Source organism: Phalaenopsis equestris, unplaced genomic scaffold (genome assembly GCF_001263595.1).
Source record: "Phalaenopsis equestris unplaced genomic scaffold, ASM126359v1 Scaffold198345, whole genome shotgun sequence".
Classification (NCBI taxonomy): Eukaryota; Viridiplantae; Streptophyta; class Magnoliopsida; order Asparagales; family Orchidaceae; genus Phalaenopsis; species Phalaenopsis equestris.
Genome location: NW_018218266.1, coordinates 200,254 through 226,225, shown reverse-complemented (window position 1 = coordinate 226,225; position 25,972 = coordinate 200,254). Strand labels below are relative to the sequence as shown.

Here is a 25,972-nt window from a genome sequence, read left to right as displayed (position 1 = left end):
TCTTTCCATCTTATTATTAGTAGTCCACATCCAATCCTTTACTAGATAAATTTATACAACTTTTTCTTAGTCATTTTTATGATGATATTTTATCACTGCTAATGTTGGATTTCAAATATATATAGTGCATTGGCTTAAAAAAACATTGTGATGACTTATGTAGTACTGTATCGTAGTTGCATATCTCATCTCTCACCCATTTTGCTTGTGGTTATTTTTTGTCCTGCTCCCGTAAAAGTGTGCGACATTCATTCCGATGGCTGTTTGTGTGCGTTATTTGTTGTGACTCCTCTTATGCTATCAGGTGTTATTCACGTGCCTTTGTTACACTTTCTCCTGTAGGTCTTATTCATGCTTCAATTATATTCGTCTCTATTGTGTTGAGACATGCAACTTCAATCATGTGTTTAACTTCATTCATATTTCAATATCAAAATCCATGAGTAGTTCTTTTGTACTTTACGAGATCGTACTATAATTGTTATGGTTATATCTCGTCCATTTTTTATGAATGAAGCGATTCTGATATTAGGTTTTAATGATTAGTATTAGTGAACTTGAAGCATATAGTAGTGAACTTTGATTCATATATATATATTTTAAATCTTATTTTAGTTCTGTGTGCATGTTGGATGCGTGATTCCTTCGAGTATTGCTACAAATGTGACTACCTAATTCCAATGGAAATTATTTCTTTGTATTGGTGGGATTCCTATTTTGATATTTATTTCGTTAAATTCTTTTTTTTATCTTATTTATTTTGAATTTGTTATTATTGCTTGTTAAAGTTTTAGATTTTGTTCAAATTTGAGACAACTAGAATTCCAAGTGTGATGGAAAAATTTTAGTTGCTCATTAATTTTGCATAGTTCAAATTGATCTTTGATTTTTTTCAAATTTATTCATTTTTTAATTATTTGAGTCCTAATTTCATATTTTGATCTATGGTGATAGTATGTTTTGTAGAATTTTAGTTGTATTAGGAAACTTGAACTCCAAATACTCCTGCATCTAATGGGCCATTTGGGGTCACTTTTGTTTTTGTTTTTTGTTTTAATTTATTTATTTATGTTTTGATTTGAAACAAAATATTTTGGCTATTTGATTAAAGAATTTGTTTTTCAAAATACTCAAAATATCTAAAAGTTATTCTGAGTGCTTTAAAAAACATGTTATGTTGTTTTTAGAATAAAAAATAAAAACACAAAAAAATACACTAAATAAGCATGTTTTTAAAAATAAAGAAAAAACAAAAATAAAATTGATCCCAAACAAGCCTAAAGTCTTTGATTTTGTGCTTTGAGATGCTCCATTTAGTCGTATTAAGGCTAAACACTCTTGTATTGTTTGCCTCCTTCGTTTATACATTGAAACAACCAACCTTTATGATACCACTTATTCGGATATAGGCGAAACAAATGCAAAATGCCTTCTATTCATAAATAATAAGAGAAAAGCATAATTATATAACTGAAGATAACATAAGATTTTTTCTTGATGACCTAATTGAAAAAAACGATTGGGCTACACCCAGTCAAACTCTACTATACTATATAATGGAATTACATCTTTCACTTATCTAAATCATTTAAAGATTACTAGCAAATTACTTATCTTTAAGAGGTGGATAACAAGTATGAAATCACCAAGAGGTTCAATCAAGCATAGTAGATCACCCTATTAATTGATAGTGCCTTCACTTATCAATTGAACCAACATACTCTTCTCCCTTTGAACGAATGTAAGCCAACTCGGCCTAGTGGTTGAGAGTTGTCTTTCAACAAAGTGGCCCTGAGTTCACCATATGCAGTGTGCGTGCGTTTGTGCGTGTGTGTTTGAAAATAAAAATCTCCCCTTTAACAAGACCACCTCACACTGCTGCACACGACATGGTCATTCCTCAATGAGGCACCGATCCTTCTAGAATTCGATGTGAAGATGCATCTATCTATGAACATGCCTTAGTCAACCATGCAATAACTATTTTTAAATGGGAACTCCCAAATTTTCTAAGGTTTGTTTGGGATCACTTTTTTTGTTGTTTTTTGTTTTTGTTTTTGCTTTTGTTTTAAAAACATGTTTGTTTGATGCATTTTCCCCATATTTTTTAATTTTTGTATTAAAAAAAATTAGCTTATTTTTAAAAACACTAAAAAAAAGTGTTTTAAAATCAACTAAACATATTATAACATACGAAACATATTTTATTTCAAGTAAAAATTAAAAAAAAATAAAATAAAAACCATAAATCAAAATTGATTCGAAGCGGCCTCTTAGAAATTCAGCCATGCAATAAATTCTTATGCATGCCATTCTTCTCGTAAGGAGGAATGAAACAGTAAATAAAGCAAATTATTGTTATTTTCTTATGATGATTCCTCTTATATTTTTGGAATTTAACTTTGAAGCTGGTAATTACCATTCTAAATGAATACCGTGCATGTTCTTTGATTGCATCAAATGTATCCTTTTAGTATGGGCAGAAAAAAGAATTGTTCAAGCAGCTTGCTATTATTTTCTGTGCTTTACAGCTACCATGAAAACATTCATTAGGTTATTTTGTTACCAATTATGGTATGGTGCGTGTAAAATTCTTGTTCGTTGCACATAAATTACCAGTTTCAGTTTTCTTGATTATGGAATTCTTCTGTTTGTTTGAGCTGATGATACTGATTGGCCTTACAGTATGTTACGTTAGCTATCACCGAAGACTGCGATCCTGTAAATAAGTTATACTACTGTGATTTATCTGCAACTTCTGATGGCCTTGATGTACTCAATGGAAGCAAAGATATGCTTCCATTTGTCAAGTTGGTTGACAGTTTTGAAGCTCGCTATGATGTTGTTGCAAATGATGATACTGAATTTACATTTTTAACCAATAAAGAATCTCCAAGGTACAAGTTAGTCCGTGTTGATCTTAGTAAACCTGAAATATGGACTGATGTATTACCAGAAGACCAAAGCGATGTGCTAGAGTCAGCTTATGCTGTTAATGGAGATCAACTTCTGGTATGCTATCTTAGTGATGTTAAGTATAAATTGCAAATAAGAGACCTAAAAACTGGTCAAATGCTACATAATTTACCTATAGATATAGGAACTGTTACTGGGATCTCAGGCAAGCGCAAAGATGCTGAGGTTTTCATTGGTTTCACTAGCTTTCTTACACCAGGAGTTATTTATAAGTGCAACTTGTCTGCAAAAGCTCCTGAAATGAAAGTATTTCGGGAGGTTTCTGTTTCTGGCTTTAATCGAGCAGATTTTCAGGCTGAGCAGGTAAATTGTACGTTGCATTTTATCCATAATTACACTCTTTTGCCATGTATTTCTATTGGATAAAGATCAAAATAGTCCCTTGACCATTTACATGGGATCATTTTAGTCTCGGAGGTTATGTAAGTGTCAAATTAGTCCCTAAACTCATTTTTAGCCCCCATTAAAACACTTTGGGGACTAAATTTGCACCTATATATACTCTCGGCCAAAATGAACTCCTACAAAGAGTCATATGACCATTTTGATACTTTTCTCTATTTCCATTTGCTGGAATAAAGATCCACACCATTTTTTGGATGTCAGGTCTTCCTATAGAGGAAATATTGAGGATAATTTACCTCCCCTTTTATGTATCAGGTTTTTGTTTCTAGTAAAGATGGGACCAAGATTCCAATGTTCATTGTTTCAAGAAAAAATATCACTCTTGATGGGTCACATCCGACATTACTATATGGTTATGGTGGCTTCAACATTAGCTTGACACCATCCTTTAGTGTGGGGCGGATTGTTCTAGCTAGAAATTTAGGTTTTGTGTTGTGTGTAGCAAATATTCGTGGTGGGGGTGAGTATGGTGAAGAATGGCATAAATCAGGATCTCTTTCAAAGAAACAAAATTGCTTTGATGACTTCATTGCCGTATCTGAATTCCTTATCTCAACTGGTTATACCACTTGCAAAAGACTATGTATTGAAGGTGGCAGCAATGGCGGACTTCTAATTGCTGCATGTATAAATCAGGTTCATCCCCAATATTATTGTTTTCTTTGTATTTCTGAAATTCTGGTTAATGAGTTTCCTTGTCTGTCTCTTACCAAATTATTTATATTTATTTTAATTTACTTTGAATATTTTTGTTCTGCAGCGGCCTGATCTTTTTGGCTGTGCCATTGCTCATGTTGGTGTCATGGACATGCTTCGGTTCCACAAATTCACAATAGGTTGGTTTCTTATTTTTTTTACTGCTGTGCTTTTCTATTTGTATTTTTTAACCTTAGTTGTTAATTTGCTGCCATTCTTTAGGTCACGCTTGGACATCTGATTATGGTTGTTCAGATAACAAGGATGAATTCCAATGGCTTATTAAGTATGTATCTTTTTCTTTGATTGAGCGAGAAATTTTTAGTCTAGTACAAGTTTATTTTATTTTGGAAGATTTACATACATATCTCTCAATTCATATATATTTACGTATCCAATACCTAAACTTCAATTTTTACATATATATGCCACCATATCTATTCATAAAATTGTTTATTTCATTTTTTAAAAGTTAAAATAAGGGTATTTTTAAAGTGTTATAAACATAAAAAGTAAAGTTTATGTGCTAGATATGTAAATACATAAAAATTGAGTGATATGCATGTAAATGCCTCTTTTATTTAATGGCTTTCTTTGATGATCAAGCATCCTTTTTTGTGCTTCTTGGGAAATTTATGAGTGGCTTACAATAAGTATTGCATAGTGTTTGTCATAAATTGCACTTGGCAGATGCATAACTAGAATAAAGCCTGATTTTTCTGTCATTTTTATTATAGTTCATACCATGCTTGCACATTTAAACAATCCATTAACTTCTGATACCCCCTAAGCCAAGGACATCTTGCACTTGGTAGTTTTGACGAACCATTGAGTAGTCTTTAAGGGTTTGTTTGGGGTAGCTGCTGCGCAGCAGCTGCCACAGGAAGGTTTTGCGCAGAAATTGTTGCAAATAAGCTAACATGCTATTTGTTTCTTGTAGTTTGAAAACAATTGAGTGACAGCTGTTTCTGGACAAATGTCTTTTTTGCCCATGTGTAGTAATACTGTTTGTAACAGAACTGTCATAATAATATATTTGATACTTGAGAAACAAAACTCCATTTTAGAATAGTAAAAAAAATATATATATATATCTCACTATATATATCTCACTTAACAGTGATATATCTCACTTAACAGTGAGTATCATGATTACTAAAATAAAGAAAAAAATATTAAAATAATATTTAATAATATGATAATATTATTTTTTAGAAACAGACAACGTATGTCACGAGCTACGCTGTCTTCTAGGGATATTATACATTCCCGATCACTCTCAGCGGTGAAATCTGGCAGACTGTCTGCCCACCGAAAGAAGTCACACTTCTCCGTGATTCTTCGCGGGCACCTGTAAAACTATCTTCCGTAGTTATGTGGCTGACGTGACGTCAGCTGGTAAGTCTGAAGTCCACAATGACAACAATCCTTGGGGGGTCTCAGAAATCCTAGAGCTCATCTTTCCTGAATGATTTAAAGACAATCTATTAGTCATAACACAAGTTAAAAATTGATAAACAAAGTAACTAATTACAATTTTGTGCATGCGTGAGGTCTCAGATAACTCATTATACAAACTAACAAATCTGTTGCTATAAGAAGACAACCGACCTTATAGAAAAGAATTATTGGTTGCATTTAACTCACGTAATATCAAGCTCCTCTGTGTCACATATGTATATCGCCAAAAAAGGTCATTCAAAAGAACCTCAAAAACCATAACACTGAAAAGAATAGAGGAATTTAGTTGCCTTCATTATGAATTCATATGTGACACCAACCAACAACAACTAATAGACCATCCAGAAGAAGCCATAAGGTTTAACGTCTCATCATGAACCTCTCAAACCCAGCAAAAGAAAATAAATAAAATGAAATGGAAAAAAAACTTATAAAAAGTGTAAAAAGGCCAAACAATAAATATCAAATAAAGAAGGAAATAAACAGAAACTGAATAAAATATAAATAGTATTGAATAAAGTACAAATTATAATATAATGAATAATTTAATCATTCTCCTACTATCGCATTCGTAATTTGTTCACTCAACTCTACCATCTTATTTACACCTTCCCCGTCTTTAGTATAGGTGATATAATCATCATTCTCAGCCTGTGATAAAGAATGTCCAAGACGGTACTTAACTGCCTCGACAGACACGTGCTCATGATTCTCGTCTGTCCTTGGAAAGTCAATTTCGTGCTGGAGTGATGTCATTGAATGCAATTGTGGACAGCCATCGTGACAATCACAATGTACACTTGTTTGAGAAATGAGCAAGATGACATATCGCGAAGTATAACCCTTTTTTTCTTCCAAACACCAAAAGTCCTCCCAATGACACCACGTAAGAATGAATGTCTTTTTATTGAACATTTCTTTTCTACCTCGTATTACATTACTGACTCGTTCAAAGTCAGGTATATGATATCTCATATTAGGAGAGAGCTTGAGATATCCTCGTTGCAATAGATATTCAACATCAACTAAATAGTATTTATGTATTGCATGATTAGTATTGAGAGAAAAGTGAATAACGAGAGTAGATAATTCTCAAGCGTACCTGTGGTAGGATGTGGAAAGTTGTACTTGTTATTCTGTGTTGTAGCTTTGAAAATTTTAATATCATGTGCACTGCCCTCAACCGACAATGACAAAGGTGAATCACATGTTGAAGTCGCATACGACCATGACAATCTGTGTTGGGGACCTGCAACATCCGATGAACGCGATCTTTTCATTATTTGAAACACGTACATCAACTTGTGTTCCATCAATTGATCCAATACAATTCTGGTAAGATAACAATGAGTTCGTAATAACATTTTCTTTTTAAAAATTGAATTTATTAAATTTGAGATATTATGTTAAAGAACGACATGTATTCTGCATCGTGTGAAGTTCCTGTGGGGTTCATTCGAATGTAGGATCAGTTGTTTTTATGACTTGTGAAGAAAAAATGCATAAGTGCATTCAACCCCACTGAGAAATATTCTGTAAATTGTTTTAGAGGAGTGTTGAAATCACTCTATTGTTCATTGCATTGATTCATTCTGCAATAATATATAAAAGATTATCGCCAACACCTCTCGCGAAGTTACCCTGGAAGTGCCAGAAGTTAATGATTTTTGTGTAGTTCTTTCAACAGATTGTTGAATATCGCCTGTGTCATGTGAAACATATTACTAAATCTCGTTGGGTGGCTCGCAAGCAACTTCTTATCCTATTTATCCCTAACATATGAGAATGTCATGCACGGGGAGCGCTCTATGTACGAGTTGTAATATTCATACATCAAACATACAATACCTGCAACTCTCCTTGTGTGCCTTTCTCTGGTTGCATTAATGTAGATCAATGTTGTACTGACTAACACAAAAACATCAATGAATTTCAATGAATTAACTACCTACAATCATATAAGGTTACGAACAACACAATAAATATATAAACATTATTGAAGAAGCCATGTACCAAGCCGTTGAAATATCTAAAGCAAAATGAAACACAATAAGCAAATATAAATGTTCAAAGCTATTGTAAATAAAAAGTCTCTTAAATGTTCTTGCGACCATAAAAATATCGTAGGTATACCATCCTACAGTCATCGGACAACTTGGCGAAAAAATCTCTATTGGTCGGATTTTCAAGCAACTTTATCATAAACAAGTACAATGACAACTCCTCAAGAATTTGTCTAGTTGCATTCAGGATTTACAGAATCTGGTCGATAGAAGTTGCTTAAGATGTGTGGGTTTCAGTGCTGCATGAAGCCACCAACTGTGATATATGGCTTCTAAGAAAAATAACTTCCACTTTCTTTTTATTCTCAATCCACGGATGCTTAGAATGTGATGTGAACTCAAGTTCATGAAGGTCAAGGCTGGGGACTTCGGTGGAATCACCCAATTGGTCGGCTCCCAAGTTCCGGGGTGTGCCACCAAACCCTGTCTCACTGGGGGCACATGCATTGTTGCCTGTAGCAACGATACCCCAAACATTGGATCTAACATTATTGATTTTTGGGGGGTGCCACCAAAAATCTTTCTGCCTACCACTCCTCGGAAACATTAATGGCTCGCTTCATCGGATCCCACCCCAAGCTTGTTGATCCTCGTTTCAATTCCTTCCAAAATTTCCAATCATTCTTGAGCTAATTGTCTTGTTTTTTAATTGCATCTTATCGTACTCTCTGCTTGTACTTTTCTTGAATTTTCTGATAATATTTTGCTATCCTTCATTGTTCAAATAGGTTGTATGCCTATTTCTTAGATCGATTTCCTTAAGGCAAATGTCATAAAATATTATTTTTGTTTCTTTATCCCATAATGCGGGTGAACTAGCCTCTTTGGTCTTAACCATTGTATTTCTATGATGAAAAAATAAATTAACATAAATAACAATGCAATAATATATGCACATGCACAAACTACACCACCACACCTCCACGTCTCCACACACTCCACCATACCACCACACCACCACATACACACACCACACCACCACATACAACACCACACCTCCACACAAACCACCACACCACCACACCACCACACCACCACACCACCTCATCACACATACAACACCACCACACCTCCACACCTCCACACATCCCACACACACCACCATAGTTCCACACATCCCACCACACCACACACACCACCATAGTTCCACACATCCCACCACACCACAACAAGACATCCACATACAACACCACCACACACACCACCACACATCCCTAAACCCTCCACACACCCAACCACAGTAGCACATCCACACACCACCACACCACCACAACACCACACCGCCATACCACCACACACCATCACACACACCACAACAGTACATCCACACACAACATCACCACACACAACACCACCACACACAACACAACATCACATCTCCCTAAACCCTCCACACACTCAACCAACCACAGTAGCACATCTACACATGACACCACCACACCATATATTAGTAGCCGAACCACAACACCACCCACACACATCACACCACACCACACACCACAGACAACCACACCACACCATCACACACCACCACACCACACCACACCACTACACACCATCACACACACCACAACAACACATTCAAACACACCACTCCTCCCTAAAACCCTCCACACACCCAACCAACCATAATAGCACATCCACACACTACCACACCACACATTAGCAGCCAAACCACACCACCACACTACAGGCACCACACAACTCACCACCACACCACACACCACACACCACACCCAACACACCACCACACCACCACACCATATACACCACACATCAGCACACCACACTACCACACACTATCACACACATCACAATAACACATCCACTCACAATACCATCTCATACACCACCACACCTTTTTAATCCCTCAACACACCGCACCACCACACCACACATTAACAGCCAAACTACACACCACATTAACACACCACCACACCACCACACCACCACACCACACACAACCACACCACACACCATCACACACACCACACACCATCACGCTGCACACCACCACACAACAACACCACACCACACCACACCACCACGCACACCACCACATGAACCACCAAATTGGTATGTATTTCTTAGATTCCCACTCAAAATTCCAACACACCAAGATACCAAACCACCACACATCCAAATTTCCACACACAACATCGCCCGAAGATATTCAAAAATTCACAACAAAACACCACACCACAACATCACGACACACCACAACACCACAACTCAACGGGCTCAAAATTTTTCAAATCCAACACCAAATTCCAACTAAAAAATAAAACCATTCACACATGCGAGCAGTCTTCCCAACCAGATTGTAGCTGATCATAACACTTCATTCTAACTCAAATACAAATCCAACACCTGATGTTCTTCTCAAATTCTGAAACAGCAATCGAAAGCCCACCACATAAAAAACAAAACCATTCACAAATGCAAACCCTGCCACAAAAATAACACCCTAAAAACAAATCCAACACCCCACCCACAAAAAAAAACCTATTCACAGATGCAAAAAACATAAATATCAGCCGAAACCGATCCCCCATCAGACTTCCTCTTCTTCTCAAATTCTCACTCAAATATCAAATTCTCACTGAAATTCATCACAAAATTCCAATTGAAACATCAAAACTGAAGCAACAACCACACCGCGCAACATCACAGGTGTCGGGGAACAAAGAGAAAGAAGACGAGAAAATGTAGGACGAGCACAAGCATGGCACTGGAGAAAACGCGAGAGCTCCGAAACGGTTTAGGGTAGATGCGTGGGGGTAGAAGGAGATCGCGAAGCCGGGGCACCTCAGTAAAAATTAGGCAAAAAAATGCAGGCTGCTTGATCGAACCTGCGACCCTCATTTTATCGAAAGCTACGGCTGCCGAACACCACAATTTTGCAATTTTGCAATGCACTGCAATGCAGACAAAATTGATCGAAGTTTGGGCTCATTACAACATGAAAAATTAAGTTTCCATTACACCTCCATATCAAGTAAAGCAGATAGGTGGAGAAGAAAAACTGAATCCATAAATCTAGGCAAGCAAATGTAGCAATGACGAAGGGGAAGAAGGAAAGCTTTAAGAGAAAACAAGCAAAACAGTCAGTAGGAGAAGAGAAACTGGAAAGCTGAGAAGTAGAAAACTGAAGAGAGGAAGAACCTGGAGTTGCAGAACATGGCTTTTGGAGAAACTCAAAATGTGTGGAAACCGTACAAGCTAGGGTCCCCGGAAGACAGCTCCAGATCCCGGTAGTGGAGAGGAAGCCATGAAAAATTAGAGGCAGCCAAGCTCTGTAAAGCAGGAGGAGAACAAAATGGAAGGACACGAGAGCGGAGGCGAGAAAGCAAGGCAGCTGGGTAAAGTCACACAAACGAACGTGAGTCGCAGGGTCGATCCCGCGGCCGCATTTATTCAATATCTGAAAACAACGGATTCTAAAACACAGACGAGAAACTTTTAACAAACGGCACAACCTTTTCAAAACGCTGCCTACGAAAATAAGCTGCCTCAAATAGGCTCTAAGAGATTTGTAACATCTGTTTGGTCTGTGAATCTTTTATGTGTGATAAAAAAGTTTCCCTTCTTAATATAAAAATTAGGTAGGATTTATTTTATCTGGATTCCATGTTCTCTATAGAGACAAAACCTTATAGTTAATTACATCTCAAATGACCGATGTCACTTGGGAAAACTCTTGATAATGATCATAGGTACTAGCCTTCAAGAATTCAAGATTTATATTTTCACAGTAGGACGCGAAAAATCAAGTGAGAAATGACCAAATTGGAGCAGTTGCTTTAGGAGTTTAAAGAAAGGAAAGAGTAGGGGACTTCATAGATCTTGAGAAAAATTCTTAGTGACTTTCCAAACTATCCTATTGTGTGGCTGTGGTTAGGAGACGATGGTATTTAAGTATTTCAATCATGTCATTTTTATTATTTGGGACTTACACTTGCATAACACTTGATTATGCAAATAGCCTAAAAGGATAAGAGGATTTACATCATACGAAACGACAACCTCGGAACCTAAGGTAAATTAGGACTTATACTGCACAACATGGTTGCACAGAAGCCTAAGAGGGTGTGAAAATTTACGTCGCGCTGAGCGAGGTATCTCAAAGTTCTATGAGTTGTTCTTTAAACTAAGAAGAGATATTGCTGAAGGAGTTCCTGTTATCTCGTTATAAGCTCTTCGCCGTGCTGCCCACAAAGTTGGCTCTGAGCCTCCTGTTGTAGTAGTAACTTCGGGGTTTAAGGGTTTGTGGTTTATAGATCACATTTTTGTTTGTTTGTTGTTGTTAAAATTTTGAAATATTCAGGGGGGAATTTTAACTTAATTTGAGCGATACCAGTTAAAATCCCACTCATCATTCTAGTATCACTATTTTCTTTTAAATTTACTTAGTCTAAATGAGTTGTTAAAACCATTTGAAATGGAGAATTCCCGTTAACAACCGTAGGTAAACTCATCCGAGAGATTCTCGTAAATCCAAAAGGGGTGGGTTAAGGGTGTTCAGTAGATTTAAAAAAGTATAAATTTTTGAAAATGTATTTTTGTGGTTTTATTGGTATGTAATGTAGGTAAAATATGCTTGGTAAAGTAAGAACACGACAACAAAGTAAAATAATAAGAGATTGCAGTAAATAACTATAAATGCGTACCAAAACCTCTGCTTCTGCTGTAGGGTTAGTGTCACATGTGGAAGTAAGTTGGTATAGTTAAGGATTTAATGAACACATTAAACATGAGCATACATATAAAAAAGAGCAGTTGACACATGAAATCTTGAAAATGATCTGTAAAAATTAAAGTCAGGTGGGCTCAGCGCTGGGCTGTGTTTTATAATCTAACTTCGGATAGAAGCTACCGACCCAAACAATCTTAGGAGGGCAGCTCTTGGCCACAATCAAAATAATTAACCAGTGAACCTTTATAAAATTTTGTCAAAGTTTTATATAACTTTTTATGCATGTAGAGTTTATTTAACATTCAAATTGGCGTTGTTGAAAATGAATCTTTTATTATTATTAATATATTTTTTAACATCTATGGAAAAGTAAGAGTGTAGTATCTATGTAAGTGTGCGAAGAAATGAAATAGTCTAGTGGTTGCTTGCTTCAATCGGGTTAGAATTACCCGACAACCTAAGAGAGTCGGGGACAACTTTGCACCAAGAGTTGGTGAATGATATCATCGATTATACTCTCCCCTCATTAAGGGTAATCGATGCAGGAGGTACCGTTCTATTCTCCCATATTTGCACACATAAGCACTATCATCATTGCTCTCACTACAAAGACCTTCAATTTATACTAATTCGGTGATCCATATGTGACATTAACAAATGTCTCCAATTGCCATGAGGATTTGAATGTAATGTTCAAGCTCAAATCCTGGTGTATTAGGTTTCACTGTAGGTTAAATCATAACGGAAATTTCACTAGTTGATTTAATTAAGGAAGTCATGAATAACATCTTGGTGTATCCTCATACGTAATGTTTTTTAATCAATTTGTGAATTAAAGTCAAATAACTAGTTTCATCATTCATTTAAAAATGAGGTAGATGAACTTTCACCTAGGGTGTTCTCATAAAATTTAGGAAACATTCACTTTAACCTGAGCTTGAAACGATTTAAGGTATTTTACCCCCAATTAAGTGTTTTCCAATTAATTTTCAAATATTTTTATGTGTTTTTCAAAAAGTAAATTAGAAATTCTCATTTTAACTTAACCATTTAACAAAAGAAATAAAACAAAAAGAAAGGAGAATGTAGACCTACTTTCAAAACTAGCAAAACCAAGGGAGGAAATAACAAGTGAATCAGCCTAAAAGTGATTAAATAACAATCATATGAAACCCAAAACAGTGGGCTAAAGGAATCCCTAAAACTAACTCTAAACTGCGTGTAAACCAACTTTATCTGAACATATTGCTACATCCAGGCTACATAACACTTTTTTTCTGCCACAAACATAGAAGCATGCACAGTAATTACCTTTAAGGGTCTGTTTGAGACAACTGTCGATTATTTATAATCTGCTGATAAACAGATTATTCTGATAATCTGATATTCTGCAAATTATCAAAATAAACTAACTTGCTATTGATTTGCTGTTTAGGGCAGCTTATTCAAAATAACTTATTGATAGCTGTTGCTGGATAAATGATCTTCATGCCCTTGTTTGGTGAAACTGTTTGCAACAGAACTAAAATGAGAACAGAAGTATATAATATAGAACCAAGAAACCATCACAGATCAGTTCAAAAGATAACATATGGTGCTCACAATTTCGTCAGTATCAGAAGAAATAGAAAAATGATAAATACAATTGCAACTACAACGAAAAATATTAAAATATTTAATTTCAAATTCTGACTACGTCTGTCCTCAACTGCACTGTCAACCTGGGAAATCATCGTATCCTGATCATTGCTGACAGTGTAAAATGTTGGACTGTTGCCTCATCTGAAGAAACTACAATGAACTGAAAAACCCTTGCGACGACTGTAGAACTGTCTCCCACTGTTGTGAGGCTGACGTGACGTCAGTAACGGAGCAGGTAGTCCGCAATAACACAAAACAACTTTGCTTGTCCCCGTAATCCTGGAAGACATGTTGATATAGCTGCCCCAAAAAAATAACCAATTGTTAGATTCTGTAAAAAAACAACAGAAAGACATGCATATGAAATTAAATATATAGCGTACGAATTAAAGAAGACATTGTGGATTAGCTTCCATAGATAGCATATGCGATTGAGTCCCTCAAAGCAGTCATCTCAGCCACACCCTTAGCGTCATGAACCCCAAATTCGTTAGAGTCAATCTCATCCTCATGGACTGAAGGCCCAACCACAAATGCTGATGGTTCTTCAAAGACATTCAGTTTATCGTTATCAGTCATACTAATGTCCGTATTTGAACGTGAAGGATGTCGTTAGATGAAGTTATGAAATGCCATTGTTGCCATCACAATATGCACTTGCTTTTAAAATGGATACGACGATATATCACGTAAGATGACTCATGTCTTCTTTCAAACCCCAAACGTTCTTTCAATTATGCCGCGTAAAGAAGAGTGATGTTTTTTTAAATATTTCTTTCCTGCCATGCATGGTGTCACTTGCTCGCTCAAAATCAGGAATATGATAACTAGTGTTTGGATATGGCTTCAATCTGCATAGGCTATCCAACATCAACCAAATAGTTTTTCCTTGTTATGGAATACACTGTTAATGACAAATAATACATATAACTAGTACGTTTACAAATCAAATTATACCTGAAAACTGGTGAGAAAAATAATGTGATCTATTCCTAGTTGCATAAGAGAGAATTCAACTGTCATGCTCACTCCCTTCGCAACCCGCCATGTCAAAAGTGAAACACATGTTGAAGTCATGTATCACAATAACATTTTGAGTAGTTGAACCACTATAACCAATGTATGCCACCTTGTCCTGGCTGGGTAGTCGGGCATCGATATGAGTACCGTCAATTGCACATATACAGTTCTGTCTTATAACTTTAGAAAAAAACAGAATTTTGGAAGTAACGTGAAGAAACCAATAGTTACCTTAAAATAAGACATGTAACGAGGATCGTTGACAATTTCCCCTGGAGTACTAACAAATGATGAATCCTCTGGTTTAACGATTTGAGCTGCCAAGCTAACAGGTGTCTGTATGCCTTTGGAGAAGTAACGGCTTATTGTTTCAGATGAATGCTGAAATCTCTCCATAACATCTCTAATAGATTCATTATGTGTAGAATGTATAATGTTATAGCCAACATCTCCCTTCTCATCGTTCTAGAAGAACCTTGGAGGCTGTGATTCAGAGATAACTTGTGTAGGAGATCCATAAAAGTAGGAACACTTATTCAAAATATATTGCTGAACCTTATTGGATGTCTAGAAAGCATATCACCTACCCATTTATCCTCATTAAAACTGGATGTCATACTGGGTATACGAACATTGCTAGATCGTTAATACTTCAACAACAATATTGCAATATGTACAACCCATGCCATTTTTTTATGACAGTCCTGCTGCGGATTCATCCTAAATTCAAAAGATGTCAGTTATTTCAGCAATTGGTAATACATAGGAGCGAGAAATAAGCTAGGAGAACATGAAACACTTAAAATGAAAATGTACAATGATCAACTTATTGACAAACATTAATCATCTAGAAGTGCACTAAAAAAAGTTTCATACAAAGAAGAACATATTAAAATTACTCATTTAGATATCCATAACATAACAAAAGCTACAAATAACAACAAATAAAAAAAATTAACTCAACCAAAACACGCAAATATTCGACGCGCAATTCTGGCTGAAGCACCATGAATATTTGTTTGCAGGTTGGATCCTCGAGTTTCTTGACACACTTTGCATGAAAACACCTGTCTGCAACTACTTCAAGTAGAGAAGCTAAAGTTCCTAGACATTCAAAGATGGTGCTGTCAAGGACTGAAGCAGGTGGTGAAGCTCCAAAAGCTTCTATGAGTCGATCAAATGAGGTTTTCACAAAGGTGTCTTTTTCTTTATTTATCCTACCAAGTCTGGGCCTCTTTGAAGGTGAACTGGACCCCCCAATCTTCCTCTGGTTACTACACACTTCTTCAACAACTGTCAACGACTCAGATTGGAAGTCATCTGGTATCCCTGCAAATCCCATCTCACTAGGGTTGAATTCAAGTTTTCCCGTCGCAACAACCTCTTTAAACATAATGTCGAGTTTTTCTTCAAAGTCCGGGTCAATTCCGCATTGCTTATATTTCTTCGTTGACAGTATTGTCTGTGACATTATAATGAAGGAAGAGGTTAAGTGAGTTTATTAGAGAAAAAAATAAGTAATGTTAATCAAAATAAAACTATAAAAGTGGGTTTATTACCTCCAATTTCTCAGCACACCTTTCCGCTAGGGCATCAATTGTCTGCTTAATGGGATCACAACCCAAACCGATACATCCACGTTTGAACCCCTTCCAAAATTTTCATTTCTTCTTCAATTGGTCTCATTTATTTTTGAATTTTAGCCCGTCGTAATCCTTGCCAGTCAATTCTTTAAACCTCTTCGCAATATTTTGCCAAAATTTCTTGTTAAAATAGGTGGTTGGCCTATTTCCCAGTTCTATTTCTTTAATACATAGATCACAAAAAATATTTGTTACTTCTTTATCCCACATAGCAGACGGACCCCCTTCATTCGCCTTACACATGTTGACACTATAAGGAACTTAAAATATAAGTACCAAGTAAATATTGTAAGTCAACAAAAAAATTATAAACATGATGCAAATTTTTCAGCATATAAACTATAGGAGAAAGTTGTACTAAATTATGAGATAAAGAAACAAATAAATTAAGGCTTTGCTTCATTTTTCATGAAAAAACAAAAAATAAACCTGCTGAGTCACGAAATATGGATGGTTTGAACCCAACTTCCTCCACATGACTTCTACAACAATCATCAATTTACTTCCACAGCTATCATCAATTTACAAACAATGGAACGAACTATACTTTGATCCTCATTAAACAATCCTACCCATAAATTATATGCGGACCTTTTCCATCGGCTTCCCATGACTATAATAGGAAATGGAAGTTGAAAATTACCTTAACAAATACACAGAAAATATCATTCATGAGACTCATCAACAACAATATAGAAAAAAAAAGCAATAAGCTCCTTGCCATGCAAAACATACAACCTATTCAGGATTTTCTGATGATAATAAGACATGGGTGAAAGGAAAATTTCTAGTGTTAGTCTAGCTTTGCCAAAATAAAAAATTAAATTTTGAACCAAAAAATTTGAAGCCCTAAAAAAAACAGAGCAATACGTCCAGTTGATGCCTTAACTATTGTTTCATCTGTTTTCTTAACTTGGAAAAGTCACGAACTTGCCAAAATGATGGCAACTCATTGAGCTTTTGATGCACTCACTAAACTCATGATGAAATCACTGATTTTTTATGGAATCGTCAATGTTTAAAAGAATGTTTAACAAAACTTGTCCATGCCTAACAACTGCTCTCCAAGCCAATGATTTCATCAAAGAAGATGAGCAATTACTGCCTAGCAAACTGGCTAAAAGTCAGAGTATTCAATTATAATGAAATTAGGCCAAACGTTTATGAATTTTATAGCTAGAAATTAATAATATTGTTATGCATTTTTCTCATTGATGTAATTCTGAAGCCATAGATCTAAAACTAAGATATACTAAAAAATCATGCTTATGTACTGCAACTTCCGCTGACAGTCTTGACATTTCATCATAACTCCAGGCGAAACAATCTTTAAATTCTGATAATAACTTTATCAGCTCTATGGATTCTTCCTCGCCGAGTAAGGAACTTATAAAGGTTGGTCGGGGCTGCTCTTCAGTCTCGAGGTTGATTTCTTTCAACTCATCAATTGTTGACTTAATTTCTTCAAATTCTGGTGGAGCATTTTCTATTAACTGATTTTTAGAGTCATTCTCTATATCGAGACAACACTCTTCCATTCTGCTAGTAACAACCATGCAAAATTCCGAATCATCAACTGGTTTTACAGTACTAAATCCGAGTCCTTTTGAATTAGGAGTTCGACTTTTAACATTCCACAATTTTCTCAAAAAGTTGTAACTTATCTTTTGACATTTGCTTTGACACATCCTTGTTGAATTAATTTTTGTACACAAGGAGAAAAGTAACCAAAATGTAATTCCCCAAAATCCAAAATGTAATTCCATTAATTCATTAGAATCATCATCCAAATTTACATGATTTTCAGAACTAGTAGAAGGGGAAACACGGTAAAACTTGATCGGCTGCAAACCAACACTACAGACTTCTTTGACTTCTAAACTCAACCTTTTGAGGGTAGATCAGAGTAAGGGTCATAGCATAACACATAGTGGTTGATCCGATCATACATTGACTCATATTCATCTTTTTCCACGTCTTCCAATGAGATCTCGTATTGAGGTTTCTTTTGCTTTATTATTATCATTTCTTCCTTGGAACTTTCTTCTTCAGAACTCTCTTCCATATAGATGTTGATGGTTGGCCTAGTTCGTTCAACGATTGTTTTGGTTCTACCTCATCCACGTCCCCAGCCTCCATCTCGGGTGTATGGGCTAAATGAACCTCTACCACCTCGTTGTGAAGAGATGATAGTAGATTGTCGAAGCGGAGTTTAATGACCTCTTCTTCGTGATTCTTCTGAATCTCGCACTTCATTTGATACAACTTCGCAAGAAAAGACCGTTTTCTTTGGAAGTGCGTGGTAGGCGGCATCTTCATGAATGCCTACTTCATGAACTGAGAACGATTGTAAATCCCCTTTAATACAATGTTCTTGTTCTTCTTTGAAATATTTGATGCATTGATGTAAGGATGACGAAGCTATATTATGCTCGTGAGTCCATGGTCTTCCAAGTAGAGCATTGAAAGAAGTTTCTGCATCGATGATATGAAATTTTGTGGTTGTTACTAGCTCTCCAGCTTTCGTTAACAATGTAATCGATCCAAGGGCTCTTTCTCCCTTCTGATTAAATCCTTTTAACATCATTTTATCAGCCGTAAGCTCTTGAGCTTCAATATCCAATATCAATGTTCGTAGACTCATTAAGTTTAGTGATGCTCACAGGTCTACCAAGATTCTGGACAATACAATTCTGTCGATGTTGATGGAGATGTAGAGCGATCGGTTATGTTCGGTGGTACCGAGCAACAAGTCTTCATCCGTGAATGTTATCCCAGGTTGTTCTTTTAACGAACAAATTTCATCTGTGGATGTGCTGGCCAACTGAGCTAAGCAAATCTCTGGGTTCAACAAGAATGTAACTAGGGATTCCCTTCTCTCCTTTGATAGGATTAGAGCATCATAGATGCTAAGTTTGGTCGGCAATCTCCTAAGATGAGCTAAGCACGTTATAATCAACTTTGTATAATCCTCATATTTTCACTTGGTTATGTGACTCTTCCACTGGCAGAGGTGGAGGTATTTCTTCTCGAGTGACTATTTGTTTTCCTTTATCTACTGAAGCTGACCTTGAGGGTAATACTTTCCCGCTCCTTAGATTTTCTTCTGTAATTTCTTCTTCCTGAGATGTTGTAGGTAAAAGTTTTGGTATTCCTTCTTCATCATCGGAGAGATCTAAGTTAATGGCAAGTGGTGCACCATGACACTCGAGGACTGACTCCTCACTCCTGGTGCTATTGTAGCCGGTAGTGTCAATGTCTTCTTTATTCTCATTAATAGGCTCATCAGACTCAAGTACGATTTGAGGATCGGTTTGGGAATCGAGATCAGAATTAGATCCGAACAAAATCAGTTACATTATTATTAGAAACAGTCAAAACGTAACCAAAATCATAATCATTATATTCATAATACACCGGTGATATAATCATACATGGTTAGGGGTTCGAGGATTTTCTTTCCTTAAATCAACTCTATAAGCATGGAGAGTTAAATGAAGTTCGGTCTAAGGTTAGGTTTCAATATCTTTGCCCAAGAGGTGTGGTCTCGATTGGGTGCTTCCAAAAGCTTGTCTTGAGTTCAAAGAGCTCCAAGATGAAGCCTCAAGCAATGGTGATATGCTTAGATATGATTTCGACCAAGGCCGATTTGGGGTGTTGATCAAAGTTCACCCTAAGGTGCTCTGGTGATGGGGTATCGATGGGGGATCTTCTTCTCTTACTGTGGAGATGGTGTGAGTGCAATTAATTTGAATTTGGTAGAGTTTTAGGGGGTGTTCTGTTTCGCGCTTGAATTTGAGCTCCAAAATTGAGTTTGAGCAGTGGACTTGAGTGGCTAAGGATGGTTGGGTTGAACTTAAGATGTCTCCGGAAGCAATTTGACAGAGTTTCCCCAAGGAATTTCAAGCTCTTTTCTTTTGGCCATGGAGGGTGGGTTTAGATAGAGGGGAAAAAGAGGCCACTAGGGGCAATTAGTGGGTGTTTTAGGTTGCTTATTTGGATGCCAGTAAAGTGCAAAAATTCAATTGGGATGAGACAGCTTGAATGAGTTTAATTTTGAGTTTTAGCCATGGGGGAGCACTTGGCCATGGCTTTTCCGGCAGCCTAGGTGGCTGACCGGCCTGGCTCAGGTCACACCATCTGAGTCAGGGAGGTCAGGGCTTGGGTTTGGTTGAGTCAATTAAGGTTGGCGATGTGTAAAGAAAATAAATTGAAATAGTATGGGGGAAGAGTTATTTTGGGTCAATTTGGGTCAAATCTTGGTTTGGGGTTGGGTTCACCCCTTAAGGAAGGTTTGAGTGTTGAGGAGAATCAGGTGGCTCAGCTGAAGTGGTGTGGAGAGGTCCCCATCTAAGGGATTTTGGCTAAACATGGGTTTAAGTGTGTCATTAAAAGGGTTAAAACCTTTTTAAGGAGGCTTGAAAGTGGCTTGGCCTCTTGTCATTAATAGTTTGGTGATGTGACAAGGCTCTCATGGCTTTTCTATAACTTGGGAGTGGCTTCATGACTTTCATGTGGCTTGACTAATTTTCATGAGAATGAATTTTGAATTTATTTGGTATTTTTGTGGAGTTTGTCATGAGACTTCATTTGAAAAAAAATTATCATGAATTTAAAACTTTAGGAATGATTTTAATTGAATGAATGATGAGGAGAAATGATGAGGAGGAATGATGAGGAGAAATAAAACTATCATGTGGGCTTTGGATTTGGGCTTTTGGAATTAAATGTGGTGGACTTGGAGTTTTGAAATTGAAATTCATTTTGGGCTAAAATTTGGGCTAATTGAATGTTGAGTTTGGTGTAGGAATATGTCATGAAGACTTTGAAAGAATTTCAAGTGATTTTGAATTGAATTGGGAGGTTAATTTGAGAAATTTAGACATATGGTCAAAATTGTGGTTTTTTTATTTTGGTAAAATTGGGTTTGCAATGGATCAAATTGGGCTTGAATTTCGTTTAAATTAGGATTGAAGATGCTAAATTTTGATTTAGGATTGAAATTGGGCAAGATTGGGGTCATATGGGCCAAAATTGAGGTTAATTTGAGGACATTTGGGTCTTTTAAGGGCAAATTGGGGCTTTTGGTCAAATTAGGTTAATGTGATGGCCAAAAATTGAAATTGGGAATATTTTGGATGATTTTGGAATTTTTGAAATTTTTAGGTCATGAGGGGCATTTTGGTAATTTGGTGATTTTTGGGGGTATTTTGAAAATTTGGTAATTTTGGTGAATTTAGGTAGTGGGGAGTGGTTTGAGATGATTTTTGGACACATTTGGGTGTTTTGGGTAATTTTAAGAATTTTGGCAAAGATTAGGGTTGTAGGGGTATTTTGGTAATTTGTTGATTTTAGGCTAGAATAAGCAAGTAAGCCTTGAAACCATGCCAAACCAATAGGAGCCATATGAGGATTCATTTTGGATGCTCAATATGCTGGTTGTAATCCTCTTAGCTAAAAACTAGGGGTATAGGTTCATCCATATGAGCTTTCCAAAAGGAGTCAGGAGACCAACTTAAGGGATCTTAGGGTTTGGGGTATGTGAGAGAGTGTAGTGTATGCAAGTTAGCCCCACCAAAACCAGCTCACCCAGGGTTAGTTCTAAGGTCTGACCATCTTATGGGGACTCTTCTTGAGCTCCTCCATACTGACCCCACCTACTAAGTGCTAGAGGTTAGGACTAATATGTGAAACTTCAAGTTGAGTAAAGAAGAGTTTGGAATTTCTAATGGTGAGGGTTCCTTTTCTAGTTCTCTAGGAAGAATCAACAGAAAAATTCTATGGTTAGACCGCAAGCTACTAAAGAGGAAAAATTAGACCTCAACCAAAAATGAGGTCAACACAACTCATCCGCAGTGTTCTCCTCAGTGGGTAATGGAGCATCGCTCAAGGATAGTGTGGCTCTGACCTCAACAACTTTGATTTATGTGAAGTCCTCCATCATGTAATCTGACGAATCGTAGGGTTCATCATCCATAGCTTTTCTTCATTCTTCTAACAATCGTGCAATGTCGGCTCGGATCCTTTCCAAGCCTCGATCGACCTTTCTTTGACAACTTTAAGATCAATTAGATGTTTTTGATGAGACTAACCTCTTTTGTTGAGCACTGGTGTAGTTGTCTTGAGGTCAATTGGAACAATTGGGTCAATCGAAATTATAGTGATAGAACCTTTTTCAGGCTCTGTCAAATACTCTTTCAGAATCGTTATGTTTCCAGTTTTAAAGTTCTTCTCGAGTCATTCTTTGAAGTTGATATAGTTCTCTATAGTGTGTTCGAGCAATCTGTGGTAGGGGCAGTAGTTGAAATGGTCATTCTTGTCGACTTCCTCCGGCCTCTTTGGCTCTCGTAATCTAAATTTAGGATTATTAATCAAATGTCGGAACATCTTTACTACAACTTCTTTTCTGAAACAATACACTTTGTTCAATTGTTTGGCCGCAGATGGAGCATGTCTTTCATCCATCTGGTGTGGCCTTTGTTTGAATGATTGTTGACCGTATCATTGAGAAGGTTGGAAATTCTGCCTCAACTGCTTGTCTTTGTCAATTGTTGCCATTGTCTTAGATTTCTCTTTGAACTTCGTGAATGACCTTGGACCATTATGGAGAGATGGTGGTGGTAATGTGGTAGTAACCTTATAGACTCCATCCTCTCCGGAGATGGAAGACAGCGAGTGAAACCTACTCTTCCTGAGTAGAGGTGGGGTACGTAATATTGTCTCATTCAGTTGGAGGGCGGTGTATATAGCAGCAAACTCTGCGGCTTTCGCCTTCTTGGCCTTCAGAATCTTCCTGTTGTGCCTACTTTCCAGTGTCTTAGTCAGTCGCACAGACTTTGAATTGGACCCAATCTCAAATACAGAGAATGACGTGACAAAAACATCGACCGTCTTTTCTTCATATGAAGTCTCCCTCCCTTTTTAGCGGAGCAACTGGTGCAGTGGCGGTAAATTCGGTGATAGATGAAAAATAGTCCTGGGAGCAGTCCCAACTTTCCTAGTGACAGACTTTACAACGACAACAGGGTTCTTTTCAACCAACACACTCTTTAGAGGGGGAATTCATTAGCAGATTTCAGGTTGAACTCCACAACAGGCTCGACGGGCTTGTCCTTTTCAGATTTCATTACTACGACAACAACATTCCCGAACTTAGCTTCAATATCATCAAATCCCAGTCGAAACTTGATAATCGCTAGGTCAGACAGCTCGTTCTTGCTACAACTAACTTTATTCGGGTGTCGAAAGAAAAAATCAACTTTGGTGAAGACACTGCTTCTGTCATTTAAAGAATTTCAGGAAATTAGTGACGTCCCACGATTTGTAATTTCAACGAAAGTACTCAAGTTAACATAATTGTCTTATAAATTGCGCATCCTTTGAAATTTATTCATATGAGTTTCTTTGTTTCAAATTTTGTGCTTTGTTTGGAGTTTAAATGGAGGATTGTGAGAGTGAAATTCCAGTTAAACTTGTTTGCAACAAAAACCCAAAGAGGAATGAAGCGTAGGACCCGGTTCAAGACTTGGAGGGGTGACTTCGGATCAAACTCGTTTCGATAAAACACTCTTAACCTATCACACCTATTGGGGGTCCACCCCACTTTAAACCCTAAAGATTCTAGAACTATTCTGTTTAAGGATGTTTAAACAAATGGCTCCAAGATCCAAAGGAGTTGACTATATCTGCCGAAGAAAGAAATGAGTGAGGCATGCTAATGGAAGAATGGTAGTCTGACCCATGAGAGATATGGACACACTACCAGTGTATATGAGGACAAAATCTTCTGATCAAAATGGAGAGAGAAACTGGTCCCAGTAGAAGAGCTAAAAGTTGTCGGTCATATTTTATATTAAAATAATTTTCAAATTTAATTTAATATAAAAAGGTTTATGACTTTTTTTATTTTTTAACATAGTGTGTTTTAATTTTGAAAAATGAGAACGAATGAATCTCATTCGTCTAGTATTTTATATAATCGTGCCCGATACCGCAAATAATTCACCTTCCTGAAAGATAAGTGTATCTCTAGACGATCGACCCAATCATGCAAACAAAGAGTTTTGTGACATTTGTTTGATTTGCTAATTTTTTTGTATGACCGACAAACCCCTGTAGTTAATTACATCTCAAATGACCGAGGTCACTTGAGAAAACTCTCGATAATGATCAGAGGTATTAGTCTTCAAGAATTCAAAATTTAAATTTTCACGGTAGGAAATGAAAAATCAAATGGGAAGAGACCAAATGGAACCAATTATTTTAGGAGTTCAAAGTAAGGAAAGGGTAGGGGACGTCATAGATCATGAGGAAAACTCTCAGTGATTTTCTAAACTATCCTATTGTGGCTGTGTGTCGGCCGTTTTATTGTTCAACTTAACTTTCGTAGTTTGAAAAGGAGTGATTTTGGGATTTTGAAAATAATTTAAATATAAATATAACTTTTTTTTAAAGAAGTAACGCTTTTAATTTTTAAAATAAGTGAGACCAAACGAGTCTCACATTTTTAATAGTTTAGATGATTTAATACAATACTACAAGCAATACATTTATCCCGAAGAATAAATATATTACTTGTAATAGGGATTTAATCATCTAGACTAAACAATTTGTGACATCCGTTTTGATCTGCGAAATATTTTATAAAAAAGCCAACAAGTTCCCCTATCTAACATAAAAATTAGATAGGGTTTATTTTATCTGGGTTCCTGGTTCCCTATAGAGGCAAGCCCCTATAGTTAATTACATCTTAAATGATCGAAATCACTTAAGATAACTCTCGATTAAGATCAGGTGGTTTTGCTTTCAAGATTTCAAAGTTTAGGTTTTCACGATTGGACATGGGAAAATCAAATGGAAATGACTCAAAATAGGAACAATTACTTAAGGAATCCAAAGGGAAGAAAAGTAGGGGACATCACAGATCCAGGAGAAACCCCGGAGATGTCCAACTATCCTATTGTTTGGCTTTATGTCTTTGAAGTGATGATTATTTGATATTTCAATCCTGCAAATTATTTAAGACTTAGGACTTATGTTTGCACAACGTCAGATTGTGCAAATAGCCTAAAAGACAGGAGGATTTACACCGTACCGTACGGTAACCTCGGAATCCTAAAACGTTAGGACTTATAATTGTACAACAGAGTTGTACAAAAAACCTAAAGAGTGATCCTATGGTTGTTTAAACTAAAGAAAGTGTTAGGTGATGTGAATGTGTTTTGCTGCTGCAGATCCATCTTGAAGTTATCCTTGCCGTGCTGCCCACGATGCTCACTCCAAACTCCTCGTAGTAGCACCTCCTAGTATAATTTTAGTTTTGAACATGCTCCTAACCACTAGGTTATCCTAAACTAAGGCATAGTGTATCA

At 36.6% G+C, this 25,972-nt stretch overlaps 1 protein-coding gene across 1 annotated transcript in view; it reads left to right on the top strand.

Moving 5' to 3' along the window:
* LOC110035588 (prolyl endopeptidase-like) overlaps window positions 1-25,972 on the top strand; it is a 64,845-nt gene that overhangs the window by 6,468 nt on the left and 32,405 nt on the right. Inside the window, exons 6-9 of the mRNA XM_020739840.1 lie at window positions 2,686-3,279; window positions 3,637-4,017; window positions 4,142-4,217; window positions 4,300-4,363. Coding sequence (XP_020595499.1) covers window positions 2,686-3,279; window positions 3,637-4,017; window positions 4,142-4,217; window positions 4,300-4,363 — 1,115 coding nt within the window. The remainder of the gene's footprint in view (window positions 1-2,685; window positions 3,280-3,636; window positions 4,018-4,141; window positions 4,218-4,299; window positions 4,364-25,972) is intronic.